Source organism: Diadema antillarum, unplaced genomic scaffold (assembly GCF_040938485.1).
Source record: "Diadema antillarum isolate AM-2024a unplaced genomic scaffold, OU_Dant_1.0 seq00001696_RagTag, whole genome shotgun sequence".
NCBI classification, from domain to species: Eukaryota; Metazoa; Echinodermata; class Echinoidea; order Diadematoida; family Diadematidae; genus Diadema; species Diadema antillarum.
This window is the reverse complement of record NW_027272387.1, coordinates 57670-77452: the sequence shown is the minus strand read 5'-3', so window position 1 is coordinate 77452 and position 19783 is coordinate 57670. Positions and strand designations below refer to the sequence as shown.

The window sequence follows — 19783 nt, the reverse complement described above, 5'->3', positions numbered from 1 at the left end:
TAATGATTCAAAGGAGAAATTCAATAAATACATGCTAATAAAGTAGAATTTGATACAAAATCAAGATCTTTTTACAATTCACCTTTTATGTTCTCTCCATCTGCTTTTAATGTCACTGAGATGATGTAACCATGATAATATGATTTTCCTCCTCTAGATTTGCTCAAGATGGTTTCTCCACTACTCCTGGTTATACTTGTTGTGGGGTCAGCAATTCGAGCTGTAGCACAACCCGACCTGACTGTGTGCAATCCTACCAACTATACCTTCCCCTATGACGGACCACCAATCCCGAAGCTTCCCAATCAATACCGTCTCAAAGTAGAGGCCAACATCGGTAACCATGGTTACTCAATGTTGCTGGATGAATATTATGATGAGATCAATAACCGGGGGTCTACATACTCTGTGTATGGAAACCTCACATACTTCACAGCGTACGACTACAGGCTCAATCAAACCGTGCGCGCCCAGCTGAACGATAATTTTGGTGAGCTCAGAGCAGACTTTTTCATAAGTTTACTTTATTGAAGTTCAGATATACTCTGTGACTGAAGTGAGACTATAACATTATCTTAAATAAAGTGTCTAAGGTTATTGATTGGCAAATGCAATTTTTCAGGTTTTAGATGCAGCTCAGAAACACAATACATACAAAAACCAAATATTAATCTTGTATGATATTATGACAAATTATATTTTAGAATGAATAGAAATACAAACTTGGCACACATAATTTATTTGCTACTTAAAGGTAAACGGGTTGTGCTATGTTCAATCTATTCTCAGTAAGGTAAAGAGGAAGTGACTTGTAAATCTTTTGTAGAGCTTTGTTCTGTATTTCATTTCAGCGATGTGATTACATTGTGTGTAGGAATTTTGACTTTTGAGATGAAGCACTGTGCTTTTGAACATGACACAGAGCCAGTGAACTGCATCGTTGGGGATCTTACCAAGGGCTTCAGTATCTACGGCTTCCATGTTGAAAATGGCACGGGACACATCAACGGCACCGACACTGTCTTCCAGTTCGGCTCGGAGTTCAACGAGACCTACATCGGCATGGAGTCAGTCCGGGGAGTGCCCACAAACCACTGGCAGCGCTGTGTGTACCACGAGGCGTACAACACCACATATCTGCTAGACTACTTCTTCTCTGCTCCAGGTTACAAGATGCCCTACGACGCTTCTGAAGTCCCAATGAGGGCAATGGTCAATGGCTCAAGTAAGAAATCTGGCGACTTTCACTCATAAACATTGTAGCTTTTCCAAGTGGGAGTTCTTTATCATGCATTAACCTTTTCATAGAACACCCATTTATTGTAACAATGCAGAGTTGCTCATGAAGCTCTCCATATCTAATCTTTTGCATGTTTTTAATCGGCGATGGGCAATTTTCCAACTTTTTTATTCAAAAAATGAAAGTGGTCAAATCATCTAAAATCCTATGCTAACCTGAATGCGATAAATGTACACAGTGATGAAAAAGTTATTTGTGATACTGACTTGTACCAACAGTCTTGGTGTAGAATTTGAAATCAAAAGACCAACAAGTTTGACAAGTCAATGCTTTGAAAATCATAACAGTAACAAAAGAGCTCAAATTTTTAGTTGGAAATGTATTTTTGATTTGAACAAAACATAATCCAATTTAATATTTGAATACCCAGCTTTAGAAATCAATGTCAACTTTGTCAGTTTGGGGATATTGATTCACATCATTTAATATTTGCAGGTCCAGCGGCTGACTTTGTAAAGGGAAGACTTTTTGTTCTTTTTTTAAAAGAGTTATTTGTTATTTTGTTTGTTTTTTTTGTTTTGTTTTTTTGAAAATAAATACATATATGTTGTCGTATACAGACATTCCTGAACATTAGACAAAATTGCAGTATTACAGCTTGCTGCCTGAATGCCCTGTCAAAGGCAGCTTCAGCCTTTTTTTTTCTCTTTTTTTTTTCCAATGTGGTGTTGGGATGAAATCTGTAAAGTTTTCAGTGGCAGCAGAATGTTGGATGGTAGAAAGCTTAATGGTGCACCGCAATTTTTTTTTTTTTGTCTTGGGTACGTACCCACTCTCAACATTTTGGCAAACATGTTCTCACCGTTTGGAAGATGACGGCTGCCACACATTGCTGTAACCACTGTTTGGAGTTTGTTTTGTTATGACCAATTGCAGGCTACAACGGAACAACTGGTGAGAGGCATACCTTCTCCAACAACTATGATATTTTCGACATGAAGCCGGGACCTCTCGACTATGAAAGAATATTTGAGGTACAGATTGTATGTAACAGAGGAACCCTCATTATAACACACTGCTTGAGACCACTGATATATATATGCTTCTTATATTGGGTGTCTTGTTACATGAGGGCTACAAATGAATAAAAGAATGTAAAAGGAATGGGACCTGCACAATCATATTGTACACTGTATAAGCTGTTATTTCGCGACAAATATTTTTGCCATTTAGGAGGTCAAAGGACATTTTTATGAGCTGCTGTTTTTGTGAATTGACACCGAGGCTATTGAAAGTGCACCATTAACCTTGTGCATAGGGACATTTTCACTCTTTGATATTGAAATTAGTGGTACAACATTTTGTGAAATTCACAAACATTGGATCCTCGTGAAAACAACAGCTTTATACAGTAAATCAGGTATCTCTACACAGTGCACTCCCATTACAACGAACACAGTTATAACAAAATTCCTGTTACAACATTTGAAGTAGAAATTCAGGCTGCAACATTATGCACTCTATATTTTTTATTATGTGTTCGGTTAACAAAATTTCGGAATAACAGAAAAAAAGAAAAGAAAAAAAAAAACCTGCCAGAACTTGCCGGAACCACATTGCACTGGTGTACAGCTGGATATGTGGATAAATGCACAATCCAGAAAAGACTGATGATAGTACTGTGCTATTTTTCCTGAATTGTACGACAAAAATTCTGTATGCCATATGAAGGTGTTCTTCTCTCCATTAAATTCACAAGTCTAATGGTGGGGGAAAAGTTTACATTGACATGTAACATTGTATTACAGTTGAACCTCTCGTATCCGGACAAGTCGGGACCGAGGCTCATCCGGATAAGGGATTTGGCCGGATACGGGAGACTCAATGCTTTATACATGTAAATATACATACACATGTACTGATGTAGCCCATTGTAGTACCACATGTAGTAATGTGTATACTGCAACCTTTTCATTGTTACATTTGGGGATGTTTGGGGATGTTAAAATGTCTGAAGGTAAGCAATTTGGAAGGAAATTTAATGTAATGTACTGTATGTTAATCATGTTGGAAGTAATATGTAATTCATGTGTGTTTGTGTAGGAGTTCTCATGGAGTTGGGAATCCCCCTTTCCTCCCGTAATTATTTTTAAAAAATCACGGCGAGATTGCGTCCGTATAATAGAGAGATCCGGATAAAGGGAGGCCGGATAATAGAGGTTCACCTGTATTCCAAAACATTGTTTCCTGTGACACAAATGAAATATTTGCCATCTTTCAAGGCAGAAATTTTCCACCTTTGCTTCTTAAAAAGGGGTAGTACCACAGTACTCATTTCTCATTCACATAATGTGGTCTCGATTGTAAATTTGACCACTTGCGAGAATGGCTTGCAAGATGTGATTGACAAAATATGCTCATAAACTATTGTGTAGGCAGTACTGACAAAAATTTAATGTCTGAGTCAATCTCTTACACGTACACATGTGTGCATTATGTACAGTACAACTGTAAACACATTCAGCTGTTTCTCCCAACTGAGGTATACTATGGCAATCACACATAACTTGCATCGAGTTGACAGGGGTGATTACTTTGTGTTACATGTATTTAAATGTTCACCCATGTGGACTTCTACAGCAGAGTACACAGGCAGCTCTGCTATATGTCATCTAGGCATTTTAATTTCTCCGTGGCTAAAACAAGATTCAAACTTAACAGCAGAATTCTATGTTTGCTTGTTTTTTTCTTATGCAGATGGTCATATGATGAATAGATGTGATATTAGGCCTAAGTTTTTAAGCTTTAGAAACTTATCACACTGTAGTACGAATAAGTTCAAGTGAAATTTGCAACTGATATTTTATGTAGAATGCACTGACATATGTGTAGGCCATTGTGGAAGAGGGTTGACCAATGGATATTTTGTAAAATTATGAATTCATGTTTCCATGTATGAATTCAGTTCTAGAAGTACATGTAGAAACTCACTGCACATGTCATAATCATAGCAGAGCTATGATTATCACTACAAGTATGTATCCACTAATTTTATCTGCCTCATTAGCTGTATTACTGTAGGTCCTGACAGAGCAGCTTTTGTTTCATGACCTTATGTCTCTGTTCTATCAAATTTTACATCCCCGCAGCCCCCGCTCGGTGTGGTGTGCCCTGGTTACAAGCGTGTGAAGGCTTTCCCAGACTTCACGGACGTCTTCTCTGTGGATGTGGAGTCTGTGATTCCAAAGTATCATGTGACTCACTTTACAAGGGTGTGTATGTTTAGCTATAACTGACTTTATTTAACCCTTGAGACGTAATGATTGCATATTACATATATCTGCTATTTGGGTCCAGATCCAGTCATATCTCAGTAACGGAATTGGTTCTGATTTCAGGAATTGGTTAAGAGGTAGGGTTAAAAGCTGAAATACGTGACTAAGTCAATAATTTTCATGAATTTTCAACCTACATTTTTTTTTTTTGCCACCTCAAGGCCGAATGATACCCTTGTAATGATAGGTTGAGGAACTGAATGATAAGGCTGTATAGGAATAGCAAGGTATTATAGCTGTATGACCCTATATGACTCGATAACTACAAGCTTTGTAGCACAGCTTTTTGTTGGAAGGTTTCTGCAAAACTTAGCTCTATTGTGAGTTCTAGACAAATCCACTTAGTCTTGTTTATATACAATGTGATGGCCTCCCATGAATGCTATTGTGATACAGAGGGGATTAAAGGAGATAGGTAATCTGTACTCATTGTCTGTTTGTGTAAGGACGTCTGGGCTAACTGCAATTATAAAGATATAGACCTCAAGGAGGGTTTGTTCTGTTACGTCCCTTGTGAAAAGAAGAAATAAAACAAAAAAGAAAAAGAAGCCAAAAAGAATAGGGGTCAGGTGTTTATTAGCCATTGGAGAACATAATGATATGAATAATCAAATGTTTATCAGTCTTTTGCATGTTATTCCAGACAATAAATCAGTTATAGATAGGAATCAAAATTATATATGTGGTGCCCTTATGACGAAATTACCAATTTATTCAAAACGTGTGTCTTGCTGTGCACAGTGAGGCTTTAAGAAGCTAAGCTTGGATTTGAAAATATTATCATTATATTCATGAAAGGTGAAAATCTTATTCTTATAGTAAATCTCCAACATGAGATACCATGTGTTATTGGGACCATTGTATTGTTTCGCAACATCCAGATAAAGTTTCAGTCCGAAGCAAAGATATTATCCATGCTGTCTGTCCCCTTTCATAGATCTTTGAGAGTCAGATTAACCCGTTGAGGACGGTTTGATTTTGTTACAACACATATTTCCCATAGACACCTGCCCGAGTATACTCGGAACTCGTCCTCAACGGGTTAACATTGGTGTGCCTTACACTTATAATATGTCATTTTAAGTGTCTTCTTAATGACAGACAGTCATGTGTTGTTCAAGTTATTAAAAGTGTGTGCAGATATATATAACAAAAAGGTTAACACTTTGGGTATCATCCTCATACCAGGTTAAATATTGAGCTATTTTTATTTTTCCATCTTTTCTTGTTTTGTTGAGTTGTTATGTGTTTTGTTGTTGGTGTATAGGAGCATTACAGCTACAAAGCCAAGCTGGTGGCCTACATGTATCAGCCATGGGGAAAGGATCAGAATGGAACGACGATCAGAGAGGTGCACGACTTTAATGCAGGTTTGTACTTGAAAGAACAACAAAACAAAATAAAAAAGTAATAAAACCCAAAGCCAAGAGAGATCCTTCATGTCGGATGTGGGGGGGGGGGGGGGGGGGTGAGCTTTAATAACAGAGTACAATTGTACAATCCATCAAAACAGAAGGGGATATCTTTACATACAGGTGAACATTGCATGCATGTTGGCAGCCAAACTTGGTTTATTATACACTTGTCTATCAATTATAAGATGTCAGTATCACCCATGTCTGCGTAATCATGATTATAAAGGTATGACTGCATTGTTCAGTGTCATATCAGGATAATGAGTTTGTGACAGCAGATTGAAAAAGAACAGATGGTTGACATAAAATGTCATATTTTATGAAAAGTAAACATACTGACATATACTGTGGTTGATGCAATTTCCCTTGTTTTCTGAAAGAGGAATTTCTTACCATGCTAGAAAATACAGTTGTATGTGTTAAGTTCTCTTTATGTTATCTGTAGGCCTACATTGTATGTAGTCTCCTCATCCAGCACCGGCGCCACTAGAACTGTACATAACTTATATGCCTATGTCTTTTTAACAGATTGACTGATTTTCCGTGAACTACACTGTTATGTTCTATCATTTCTGCTTTCACATTAATCCACATAATATACATAAATGTTTTGGTTTTGCACAAATATGCAAACACCTTTAACATTGTGTAGTCTTATAATTGCACTGTATGTCCATGGGTCTGTTACAGTCTGCAGGGACTATTGATGTACTTAACCCAATAATGGTGCAACCCTTGCTAGATGATACACAGGTATTGAAAAGAGATATGTGATTGACTTGGTGAATACACTTTACTTTGATGTATCTATTGCAGGACTCTCATACACCATCATACACTTAGAGGGGTATACAGGTATTTAAAAAAAAGGAGAGATAAATCATCTTGTTGAATAACCTTTACTTAAATATACCTATTATAGGACTGTCATACATCATCGTACACTTAGAGGGTATTCAGGTACTGTATTGAAAAGAAATGAGAGAGATAAATTGACGTGGTGAGTAACCTTTACTTTGATATCTGTATTTGCAGGATTGTCATACAAAATTAACTATGACACGGAGAAGTGCAGCGTTGGGCCGATTCCTGTGCATTCTTTCTTCCGGGATGCCGAGTCCCTGGATGGCAAACATGTCTCTCTCCGATCACCCTACAGCTTCATCCTGCACGACAACTCCAACTGGATCTATGAAGGCAGTGTACGTAATGTAGAAATGATCGCTTTTCTGGTTGTCAAAACGTTCTCTCTATGGCTTCTTTCATGACTGAAGCCAGCGGGCTTTTTACACAAAGAAATGCTTTCAAATTAATGAAATTCCTCGGTCCCAATGTGTCAATGTGGGACAATTTGTCAATCAGTTGTAAAGAAATGCTTGTAAAGCACATGAATTCAGCACAGCATGTGCATAAGAATTAATTGCATGACGCCTAGAACCCTGCGCCAAACAGATCAAAACATTGGTTTATGTACTTTGAATAGTTATCTATTTCTGTGTAACTGTGTGTATTGTATAATACAACAATTCATGTATTTTTGAAGCATTTTGACCTGAATTCACTAAGGTAGTTTTAACATAGACCTTGTGCCATGGTCTAAAGTTAGCGGGAAATAGGCGTACCTTTGACATGCTGGAAGCAATGCTCGCTTGCTTATGGACGTATGTTGGTGTACGTAATCTGTCAATTGTATCTACACTGTACGCAGAAGAAATTGCATAAACCATGGTTTAAACCATGGTTTCAATTGTACCACCTTCGTAAATTTGGGCCTTTGTTTAAGCTAAATTAGGCAACTGAAGGAAATGTGTAATTTTTTTTTTCTCTCTCTCTCCTACTCCAAAGACCACAATTCGCGACATTGAAGCCGAGGCCTGGATCACTCAGAGCTCACATTCCAATGGCACCCACACCTGGAACGGCACCATGGAATACTTCTTTGCAAGGGTCAGTTAATTATTGTTCCCAGACAGATTTATTTCTGTCTCATATGCTTCTGCAATATTTGTACTTCTTGCTTTTATTGCTGAAGGATTGTGTCTTTGTTTTCCAGTTGTGTATACCACAATTGAATCATTCAACAAGCATGTGCTGAATATTCCCTTTTCTGTTTGATTTTCATTGAGGAGGTCTCTTATGGTCAGTTCGTCATTGTTTTTCTGAGATCGCAGAAAAAAAGAAGCAAACAAATCAGTACTTTATGGAAGACCTCACATGAATCATTTCCTTAATGGGGTTACCATTAGACCCTTTATGAATTGCTAGATACTGTCATATTCAAAATATAGTGTCAATTCTTATAATAAAACTGTATTTACTGTTTTAAAATCATTTAGGAAAATGAGTGCTCGTTATAACTCTCGAAAGAATGTGTTATATTGATGCTTACAATATCAATACTATCATGACATCACAGTAATACAAGCCCACTAACTACAGTATTTTCCCTCTTGTATGTGGCAACAAAAAGTTCATGAATGTGCATTTACCTGAAAGTATTGGGCCTTTGCCTGAAACCTAGTTGGGTAGTGGGTGAAATAACATTATATGCCCTGTTGTATTGCATATATATTTATTCTCTGTTCTCTTTTTCAAGTTGATGATCTCTCCTTCCTTGTGTGAACATTGCTACTAATACATACTGTAATATACATAGCATAATACACAGATGTTCATCAGTGTCTTCGGGTGAATGTAGCGTTAGTGTATGGTACAAGGGTATTTCTGTCCTGGCATGCTCCAATAATCGTGCTTAGCCTACAATACATCTATAATATTTAGTTTATGCTTCATACAAGTCATTGTATGCGTTCGACCTCTTTTTGTGGGTTCACTTTGCAGGGATTGATGACAGTGTGTCAGTGGTGTAATGCATTTACTGTGTGACATGTAGCCTAAATCCCTCATATAATTTTCTATTAACACCTGAGTTATTTTTATCTTTTAAACACATTAGAGATATATAGAAATATGAATAGAATGAAAACTCACATCAGAGTAAACACATGTAGTTAATATCAACACGCTCCTTGACTAGTATTTGTTCTTCTGTTGAAAACAAATACAGATTACATGGTATTTTGTGCGCTACAAAAGTGTACAACATCAATCCTATTATTTTTTTGTTATTGTATTGATAAGATGTTTATTTTTTGTCACTGGTATAATTTGTTATTATTTGTTATTACTTAGTATCATAATTGCACATCTGTTTGTGTCAAAATTCTTTGCTCTCTCTTTGCTTATTCTGGTAATATTCACAACACGACTAAAAATGCTGCTTTGTTTTTTGTTTTGTTGTTGTTGTTTTTGTTTTTGAGCCATCAAGGGAGTCAATGTAGGTTATTGAGCATTGATTTTATCCACTGCATTGGAACTTAACCTTGGGAGTCATTGTGAGATCAAAGATGGCATTCATATGGGTACATATTGGCACAGCATTAGTACAGTATTATAGTGTGAATGTCTCATGTGGTAGCCTAGCAGTAAACTACATTGTATATTGCAATGCATTATGAAGTATCAGATTGTTACAATGTTTCACACTTTTTCTTTTCTTTCATCATCTTGCATTCATCCAAGAGTTCTTTCTCTTCCATTCAGTTTTATTTCTCTTCCCTCAGTATACAAAAATTAATAAATGTCATAGATATTATGTCAGCAGTATTGTACAAATACCCAGGAAGCACTAATGCCAAATCTATCCAATGGAAGTTTGCGCTTGGCGTAGCTGTCTTGCATACTGTTAACCAGAAATATTCAAGACTTTACATTTTTGTGAATTGCCACAGGCATTCAGTGCATGAATACTGTAAAACGAGGAATTTTCGCATGCACTTTAATTTCGCGAGCGCCAAGATTCGCGAAATTAAAATGCACGCGAAAGTTCTTGTTTACACTATATGCATTGAACGCCAGTGGCACTTCGCGAAAATTTCATGCCACGAAAAAGGCTGTCAGCTCCAATTCGCGAAAATTTCATGCCGCGAATATATCATGTTTTACAGTAGTGCACTCCCATTATAACAAAATCCTGTGGACTGGCAGTTCCTTTTGAAATTTCTTTAACCCTAAAAAGACTGGGCTATTTTGGTAGCTCGAAAGACTGGGGGGGCCTAAAGGGCCCCCCCCCCTTAAGATCTCGGCGGTGGATCGCGCGATCACCGCGTAAATTTGCACAATGGTAGTGTGTGATGTAATCTACAAGATCGTATATCTAAATTTTCCAAAATAGTCTTCTTTTATTTTATTTTGATTAATTATGCTAATTTATGCGAGAAATCAGACTTTTTTTATCTAAATCAGTAAATAAAGCTCCAAAAGTGCTCATTTTTGGTCTAGATATTCTTTGTAGCATTCTTAGCATATGTACTTAAAAAAAATTCGGTATCAAAATTAATTTTTTATTTATTTTATTGTTTTATGAATTTCTTATGTATTTCTTTGTTTTTTGACCTTTTGTTTTTGTTGTTTTTTTTCAGCAAAATTTGTGGCAGACCCTTTTTGAAGCATAATACTACTAAAACAAATTGATTTTAGCCATTGAGAGTAAAAATAAGCATATTTATATGAACCATGTGATAAAACTCAATTTGTATTGACTTTGTACACAAAATCACATTTTTGAGCCATTTTCGGTCTCACCTGCATGTACAAAAAGTTATGTAACTTCAGAACCGTACCCCCGGGCGTCACAAATTTGGTGTCAAAATGTGCGGGGAAACTCGAAAGAAAAAAGTCATAGAGCATCGCGGCGAGAGCATTGCGTGTTGCTGAGTAATCGCGCGAAATGTCGAGGGGGGGGGGCCTTTTAGCCCCCCCCCCCCCAGTCTTTTTAGGGTTAACCCTTTGAAGACGAGTCTCGAGAATACTCCGGCAGGTGTCTATAGGAAATTAGTGTTATAGCAAAATCAGTCCATCCTCAACGGGTTAAAAACTGAACAGTATACAACAAAATGTACTTAGATACGTGGGTCCTGTATGTAAGGTAGATGATCATTTTGGGGCCTGAGTTTTGATTACATTGTAACGGGAATTTCATTACAACTGTGTACATTGAAATGGGAGTGCACTGTAGTGTACACACAAACTTTTGCATGCATTTTGATTTTGCAAATTGTGGCTCTAGTGAAATTCACAAAATTATTAATGCTTGCAAAAATTTCAGGTTTTATAGGTAAGTAGTACAGATCCTGTAGTTCGCTGTGCACTTTTGACAACTTTTTTCTGCCTAACCTCTTCTCTCTAATGGTGCAGTGTATGTCACTAGCTCTAATCTCTCCTTGCACACTGACTCCAACATGATGTGGGACTATCTCACCTGCACTTCTCCAGGGTACTTCACTCTTTCTTGGTACAGTATTTGATACCTCTTCTCTTCTTCATCATCTCAATGTTATTGTGAACATTTCTCTATTCTATTTATCTAAATGTTCAAAATTTTCTAAATACCTGTCTTTGGTATACGTTTGTACACTGACAAATCCACGCAATTTAACCTAACTCAGTATGATATGTAGGCCTATGGCCTATACATTGTTCCTGTGTATGGGGTTGGCCATTGACCTATTGATAACCCATCTTTTAGATTTTAAAAATGATTTATTGCTATTAGATAGATTGTGGCTACTTACATTATTTTATTCATACATGTTTTATCAGAAATAGTTAAACACTGAAAAGGGGGGGGGGGGGTAAGGAATGACAAATGTTTAGAGAAAAAATGTAATCATAGTTAGTTAATTACACTTACTAACATGGATGTAAGTATGTGGGAGTATTTGAAATATTTATGGCAAACTTTTCATTTCAATGGACAGATCATCTTTAAGGCAATTTGTTGAGATAGATAAATTTGCAGTAAAATTATTTGGTGATATTTTTGTGTTGTTTGCTGATGCCAGAAAAGTAAGAATTGATTTTGTGTCACTCTACAGGGTAACTGGTCTGGTGATAGCTCTCATGGTAATAGAGTACATCAGATGCCACTGAAATTGAACTACCAAGGCAAGTGGATGGTAAGACATATTTTGTTCTATTTATCTTTTCCCTTTTTTTTAGTGTGTGTGTGTGTGTTTGTGTGTGTGTGTGTGTGTGTGATAATAAGAAACTACTTGTGAAATATGGAAGAGTATACAATTGTAAGAAAAATTCAAAGTTTACTTTGCGAAAATTGGCTTCGACATTGCCGAGGTATCCAAAACGGGTGGTCCTGATATAGGGTGGGATGCATTTTTCTGTAGAACCTCAACCAAAACTATACCATCCCTTTAATATTGAATGTATTCTGTGTGGGTAAGCAAGCACTTGATGGTTCTGTGACAAATATCTTCATGCTTAGCCGAACGTAATGTCTACTCACAGATTTTCACATCAAACTATAAAACCTAAAACCCATCACAACCATTGCCCTATTTAAACCCTAAATAGTCCTTGAAGAAAATAAGATTGGAGCAATTCTTGCAGGACCCAATATCATTTCACCGCATTAGACATGCCATGGTTGTTTTAATTTGTTTGTTTGTTTGTTTGTTTGTTTGTTTGTTTTTGTTGTGTTTGTTCTCTATGTACATTGCTGTCATTCTGTGTATGTTTCCAGTTAAGAATATTCCCTCTATTCTTGGGAGTGTTTCAGTCATGCTGCCTATACTGTAAAGCACTATATTTTCACAGCATGAAATGTTCAAATATTGAAGCTGATGGCCTACCTTCGATGCATAGTGTAGATGAGAACTTTTGCTTGCATATAAGGAATGTGGGCAGCAAATATTCGCGAAATCATGATTTCGCGAATATTTGCTGCCCACATTCCTTGTTATACAGTAAACATTTCATGTGCCCAGGCACTATGCTCAACTTTCCAAACGATTTCATCAGCATTCAGTATTGTACAAAGCCATCCACACTTCAGCTTGTTGGAGATTACATTGTAGGAAGCTCACTCAGATGTACACAGAAATGTGTCTCAGTCCAACATGACTGTGACAACACAAAGGGGATAAGAGAATTAGGTAATTTCTATTCATTGACAGTTAATTCCAAGACATCTGTGCCAATCTGGAAAAAAAAAGAACAAAACAAAAAGGCAAAAAAAAACAAAAAAAAACAAAACACTCAAGTATTTGTGCTGATCAGTGAACACAGTGCAGTATAAAGGGCTATTGGCATTCTGTATATCATAGCCCAAAAGAAGAATACACTGTACTGCTGTTGTCTAATCTCCCAGAATTGTTTATGCATCAGATGATTCTTGTTGGTCCAAGGAATGCATGTGCAGTGCATGACTACAAACATTTTAGTCTTTATTTCTAGGCAGCGTGAAATTCATGCATAGTGTTTTGGAAATTGTTTCATTGTGAATGAGGGTTTCTTGGTAAAAATCAGTTACTATAACTAACATGTTATAAACCATACTGTTTGCTTGATAAAATCTTGTCAAATTGTATTAAATGTTATTTGTTGTTTTGTTAGTTACAGTCCTGCTAGTATTTAAGTTTTACTGTAATTTTCTTTAAATGATGTTTTTTCCCCCCGAAGGAAAATGGAGTAGAGCACCACTGGGAAATGCATCAGAGTATGTTCCACTTTTCCTACTTCATTCCTGGGTTTGTCTTTGACGTCCACGCCTGCTTTGATGAGTCGGACAGCAAGTATGCGTCTGTGGACATTCTTGGCCAAGGTAGGTGTTCTGGAGTTTGTGGAGAAAAAACAAAAGATTGTCGTATCAAGAAGTTTTGGATGCAAGAGGTCCATCTGATGAAGGGATTACTTTTGCAGTAGATGTAAGGTGCAATTAATTATTTTTATGTCTGCTGTGACTGCAGTCAAGAGCAATGAGGTTGATACTTTAGTAATTGCCATTATGAAAGTTTACTACTACTAACTCCAGTTATGAGGAACACGGTTATAACGAAATTCTTGTGACAGCAAAGTTAAAATTCAGGTCACAGCCTTATCTGCTCTGTTTTTTATTGTTTATTAGGTTATGACAAAATTTCGATATAGCTGTCAATCCCGAGGAATTTGTTGTAACTGGAGTCCACTGTATTACAAAGCTGTTATTATCAAATATATCTCGTGTGTTTTCAAGCAATGGTTCACGGTGAGAGGTGTCCATTTTCAGTGCCTCTTATTCTAGGATTTTACAATAATGTTACTTTGACAGCAGTAGAAATGACTGATTAGCTTATGGCTTATGTTTCTTTGAGGTAATCATGAAAAGTGTGCTATATAGGATCAACATTCAAAATTTAAGGAAAATCTGATGGTGTAGCTATGGAAATGGAGAGCTCCGTTGTATTGACACAGTTTGGGAATTAGTCAACAGACCCTCAGACAGTTTCAAAGCCCTTTACAGAAGTAATATTCTTAGATGTTTGTTTTCCAGTTTATGGATGACAAAGGCCTTCCTATTTTGATGAGTAACATATTATTTTTAATACTGAGAAACTTTTCTTTCAGTATCAGGCGTAGACTTATTATTATCATCTTTACCTGATGATTTCTTTTTTTTTTCTTCTGGGTGTTGCAATGCAAAATTTGCATACCATGCCTACGTTTACACACATCATTTGTTTGTACATGCATTTGTGTTAGATATTGGGCTGTTATGCCGTTGAGGATGATGTGATTTTTCTACAACATGCATTTCCCATAGACGCTTGCCAGAGTATATTCGGGACTCGTCCTTAACGGGTTAACCAGTCATTTATTTTTTTCTCTCCTTCATCAGACAACTATGAAAACTATGTGGTGAACAACTCCCATACCTTCTACAGTGCTGCCCAACATGCCTTGGCCAATGCTTCGGGTCTTCCAGCCAGCCGCATTGCAAACGTCTATGTGGGTAACTCTTTCATTCCTGTTATTCAATTCATTCTCTGTTGCACTTTTATTTTTATTTTGTTCAAATCAAAATTGTTGAATGGTTCATGCTGTAGCTAATTCGTTGAAACTGAATTGTAACAACACAAACCATATCTTGCTCTTCTACCTTCCTTCATTTATTGAAAATTTCCATACAACAAAGCATGCATTTGTACACACAAAGAATTTACTGAATACAAGAAGTATCTTGTGTCGATATACATGTATTTTCATGGATTTTGTGCATGGAGTGATATTTACATGGTTTGCATGTGACAAAGAATTGCCGTATAGATTGCTCAGGAAGATGCAGTTCTCATACAAACACATATTCATGTTTACAAAGTTTATGTCACATACAGTGTGATATATCCCTAATAGTACTCATGTAAGATGACAACAAAAAAAAAAAAAAAAATAGAGAGAAAATATCTGTGAAATGTTAAAGGAAATATTTAAACAGTATGAAAGAGGTATCTTTCACTTCTGTGAGAATGCTTAGTTAATTTCTAGCAATTTCATCCACAAGACAAGCAGTTATAATACATGATAGATGTTGATACAACCTTTAGTATGTGCTTTCCGTATTGTAGTATTCTAGAAATTTTAACATTCAGAATCCATTACTTGGAGGAATAATGATTTGAGAATATCGCAATGATTGTGTGCTTCACTATGTGCCCATAAAGTGATTTGGATAAAGTAGAGAGAGAAAGAGAAAAAAAAGAAGCAAAGATATATTTGAACTATTTACCTAAAACTGACTAGGCACGTTAGATACAGTACATGTGACTGAAGTACAGTGCACTCTCATTATAACAAGCACGATTATAACAAATTCTGGTTGAAACAAAATAAAAAATTCAATACCTGCAACATCATACTCTCTACGCTGTATGCATTTTAATATTGTTCTTGTGTTTGGTCATAACAAAATTTCGATATAACGAAAGAAAATGGCCAGTCCGTAGGGCTTCATTATAATGTGTGTCCACTGTTTTGTCATGTTCTTGGGTATGACTGGTACTTATTGTCCCCGCCGAACGAGTTCGTGCAGGGGACTATGAAATGGGCTCCGTACGTGTGTGTGTGTCTGTGTGTGTGTCCGTGTGTCCGTGTGTGTGCCCGTGTGTGTGTGCGTCCGTGTGTGATCAAAATGCTACAAAATGCTACTCCTTCGCCATTTCTAACCCGATTTCAATTCCGTTTGCTTTATGTGATGGCACTAGGTAAGGGCTTCAAAACCGCTACACAGAATTTTGACCTTTGACTTCTTAGACCTTTGACCTTGATTTTTGACCTTTATTGTACATTTTGCTACAAAATGCTACTCCTTCACCATTTCTAACCCGATTTCGATTCCGTTTGCTTTATGTGATGGCACTAGGTGAGGGCTTCAAAACTTGGATACAGAATTTTGACCTTTGACTTCTTTGACCTTTGACCTTAATTTTTGACCTATTTTGTATATTGGCTACAAAATGCTACGCCGTCGCCATTTCTAACCCGATTTCGATTCTGTTTGCTTTATGTGATGGCACTAGGTGAGGGCTTCAAAACTTGTACACAGAATTTTGACCTTAGACTTCTTTGACCTTTGACCTTAATTTTTGACCTAAATTGTACATTGGCTACAAAATGCTACTCCTTCACCATTTCTAACCCGATTTCGATTCTGTTTGCTTTATGTGATGGCACTAGGTGAGGGCTTCAAAACTTGTACACAGAATTTTGACCTTTGACTTCTTTGACCTTTGACCTTAATTTTTGACCTATTTTGTATATTGGCTACAAATTGCTATGCCGTCGCCATTTCTAACCCGATTTCGATTCTGTTTGCTTTATGTGATGGCACTAGGTGAGGGCTTCAAAACTTGTACACAGAATTTTGACCTTAGACTTCTTTGACCTTTGACCTTAATTTTTGACCTAAATTGTACATTGGCTACAAAATGCTACTCCTTCACCATTTCTAACCCGATTTCGATTCTGTTTGCTTTATGTGATGGCACTAGGTGAGGGCTTCAAAACTTGTACACAGAATTTTGACCTTTGACTTCTTTGACCTTTGACCTTAATTTTTGACCTATTTTGTATATTGGCTACAAAATGCTACGCCGTCGCCATTTCTAACCCGATTTCGATTCTGTTTGCTTTATGTGATGGCACTAGGTGAGGGCTTCAAAACTTGTACACAGAATTTTGACCTTAGACTTCTTTGACCTTTGACCTTAATTTTTGACCTAAATTGTACATTGGCTACAAAATGCTACTCCTTCACCATTTCTAACCCGATTTCGATTCTGTTTGCTTTATGTGATGGCACTAGGTGAGGGCTTCAAAACTTGTACACAGAATTTTGACCTTTGACTTCTTTGACCTTTGACCTTGATTTTTTACCTATATTGTACATTTTGCTAGAAAATGCTACTTCCGGCGGGGACATATATCACGCACTGCGTAATTTCTACTTTTCCTTGTTTATATTTATTTATATTTATTTATATTTATCTCTTTTTTTAATATTTATTCAAACACATACAGGCTGTGGAAGGTGATGAAGACATCCTCACCATCTACTTTGAGATGCTTGGCTTGCCTAAAGTGCAGGGCAATGCCGTCAACGTTACCACGCAACCCAGCCTAGGTGATGCTGTAGCCAAGCTGGAGGAGCGTGTTCTTGATGCCTCCAACCTCCTCACCATCGAGTTCACCAAGGATGGCAAGGTGAGAATCTGTCATCATCTTCGATAGGTCACTTTCTACCTCACCATGGCTGTGTAGCTAGTTTGAGACTGGCATGGTGATTTGTCACCTGCCCGGCAGAAGGACTTAAAAGCCACAGGCTGACATTTGCAGATTTATATTTTTGCAAAATGGAAAAATAAAAGCAACCCCCCCCCCCAAAAAAAAAAAAAAAAAAAAAAAAAAATCAAAATACAGGAAAAACAATTATAATGTTTCAACATACTTCTAAAATGTGAGTTAGAGATAAAAAAAGCCAACATGAAAATGCTAATCAATACAATCAATGATATATACAAAATGTCAGCAATAGATTTATTAAAAACCCTTTCTAGATTAAAAGGTGTACTATAAACAGTTTATTGAGAAAATAGTGTTATCTCTGTATATTTGTAGCTTTATAGCAAAATGATTGTATGGTAGGATGTTTTGTGATACAACTGAACTGATTCAAGCATGGTTTGGTAGAAGATAAAGTGCTTGAATAGACCCTGTACCTCAGAGTCTTTTTTTTTTCTCAGTACACAAGCTACTAGAGTGCATTTGATTTGAGTTATATGTCAATATACAGTGTACATGTAGCTGTAGAATCTGCTCTTACCTAAAAATCCATGACTGGTGACTTTTTGTCAGTTTTGTGATGCAGGGTTACATACTAATGCTCTCTCTATCTCTCTGTCTCACCCTCTATGTTATGTAGGAAGTAATTCTAGCCGTCTATCCAGCCTCTCTGAAATTTGACTTCCATCGTGAAGAACATGAGACACACGAGGGCCTCAGCGTTGGTAAGTGATTAGGATTTTGTTGTAATAGGAGACCTAGTTTATGAATCAAAGTGCTTTTTGCTGTATATGCCAAGGAAAAGTTTGGAATGAACGCAATTAACCTGTTGAGGACAGACTGATTTTGCTATAACACGCAGTTCCCATAGACACATGCCCGAGTATTCTCGGGACTCATCGTCCAATGGATTAATGAGTGGGGAAAAAAAAGCCAAACTTTGGGTTATCTTCTACTCAATGACTTATGTGTTATATTTCCTTAATCATATGTTTCTGAATGTACTGTATAAGCTGTTATTTTCGCATACAGATATTTTCGCGAATTAGAAGGTGACAGACATTTTCGCGAGATAATGAGTTCACATTTTGACAACATCGCTATCTTGCAGGTATTGTTACTCTAGTGCATGGCGACATTTTCGTGTGTTGTTAAATTCGTGATCCAACTGTGATTCGCGAAATTTGCGAAAATAACCACTTATACAGTGCTCAAATTGAAAATGAAAATAAAGTTGTATAACACATTGGAGATTATATCTTTCATTATATACTGCAGTAGACATTTATGTGTGTGATTAGCATGGTAGACAGAGACTTGATCGCACAAACACAGGCATATTATGTACATGTATGTGTGGACTATTACAAAAAAAAATAAAAAATAAAATCTTCCCAGGTATGATTATTAAGAAAACAGTGGTTTGATCATGTAAAATTCTTATTACAATGTGATTTAGTCAACCCTCCTCACATTCACCACACCACAGGTGCAGCGGCTGGCTTGGCTATCGGGATGTTGTTGCTAGGTGTGGCCCTGGCAACCATCATCGCGGTTTTCTACATCCGGCGAGTCATGGCTCCTCCTGTCCCTTATGGCGTCCAGAGTTAAGGAGCTCAATGAACCTCCCCACCCAATATACCTGTCAGCTTTAAATACGAGTGTGTGCATTTCATTTCAAGCTGCAGTTATCACCACCAAGAAGAGTATGATAAGAGTACAATTATGGAATATCTCCAAGTCTTCAAGCTGCAATTATCACCATTGAGAGAATAATATTAAGAATACAATTTAAGCAATATCTCCAAGTCTTCATTTCAGTGCTTCCCACAAACACATCCAATATTTCATATGAAGTTTAATAGCAACCATCATTTAAAGAATAATACAAGTAATTCCAATTATAAATCAAGTCATGAACTAGTTATGCCTTGAGATCTGCGTGCTGGTACTTTATTTACCTTTCTTTTTTGCATGTTTTTTTAAGGTGCAGGAGGTGTTCCTTATGAATGCACAATATTTTTATATTCAATTTTGTTACATCATGGATGTAAGATTATAGTCTGCTTAGCCCACAAGTAATCGGCTCAAACAATATTGGAGTTTTGCTAATTTTTTTTTTT

At 36.8% G+C, this 19783-nt stretch overlaps 1 protein-coding gene across 1 annotated transcript; it reads left to right on the top strand.

Moving 5' to 3' along the window:
- The first annotated feature begins 161 nt into the window (after positions 1–161).
- LOC139711719 (uncharacterized) lies at positions 162–19271 on the top strand. Its single transcript, XM_071623577.1, has 13 exons — positions 162–490; positions 923–1225; positions 2177–2274; positions 4390–4512; positions 5843–5945; positions 7026–7192; positions 7836–7937; positions 11927–12007; positions 13527–13668; positions 14722–14831; positions 17400–17582; positions 18301–18385; positions 19150–19271. Exons 1-13 carry the CDS (start codon positions 169–171, stop codon positions 19269–19271), a joined length of 1941 nt encoding a protein of 646 aa, XP_071479678.1. The 5' UTR covers positions 162–168.
- Positions 19272–19783: the final 512 nt, after the last annotated feature.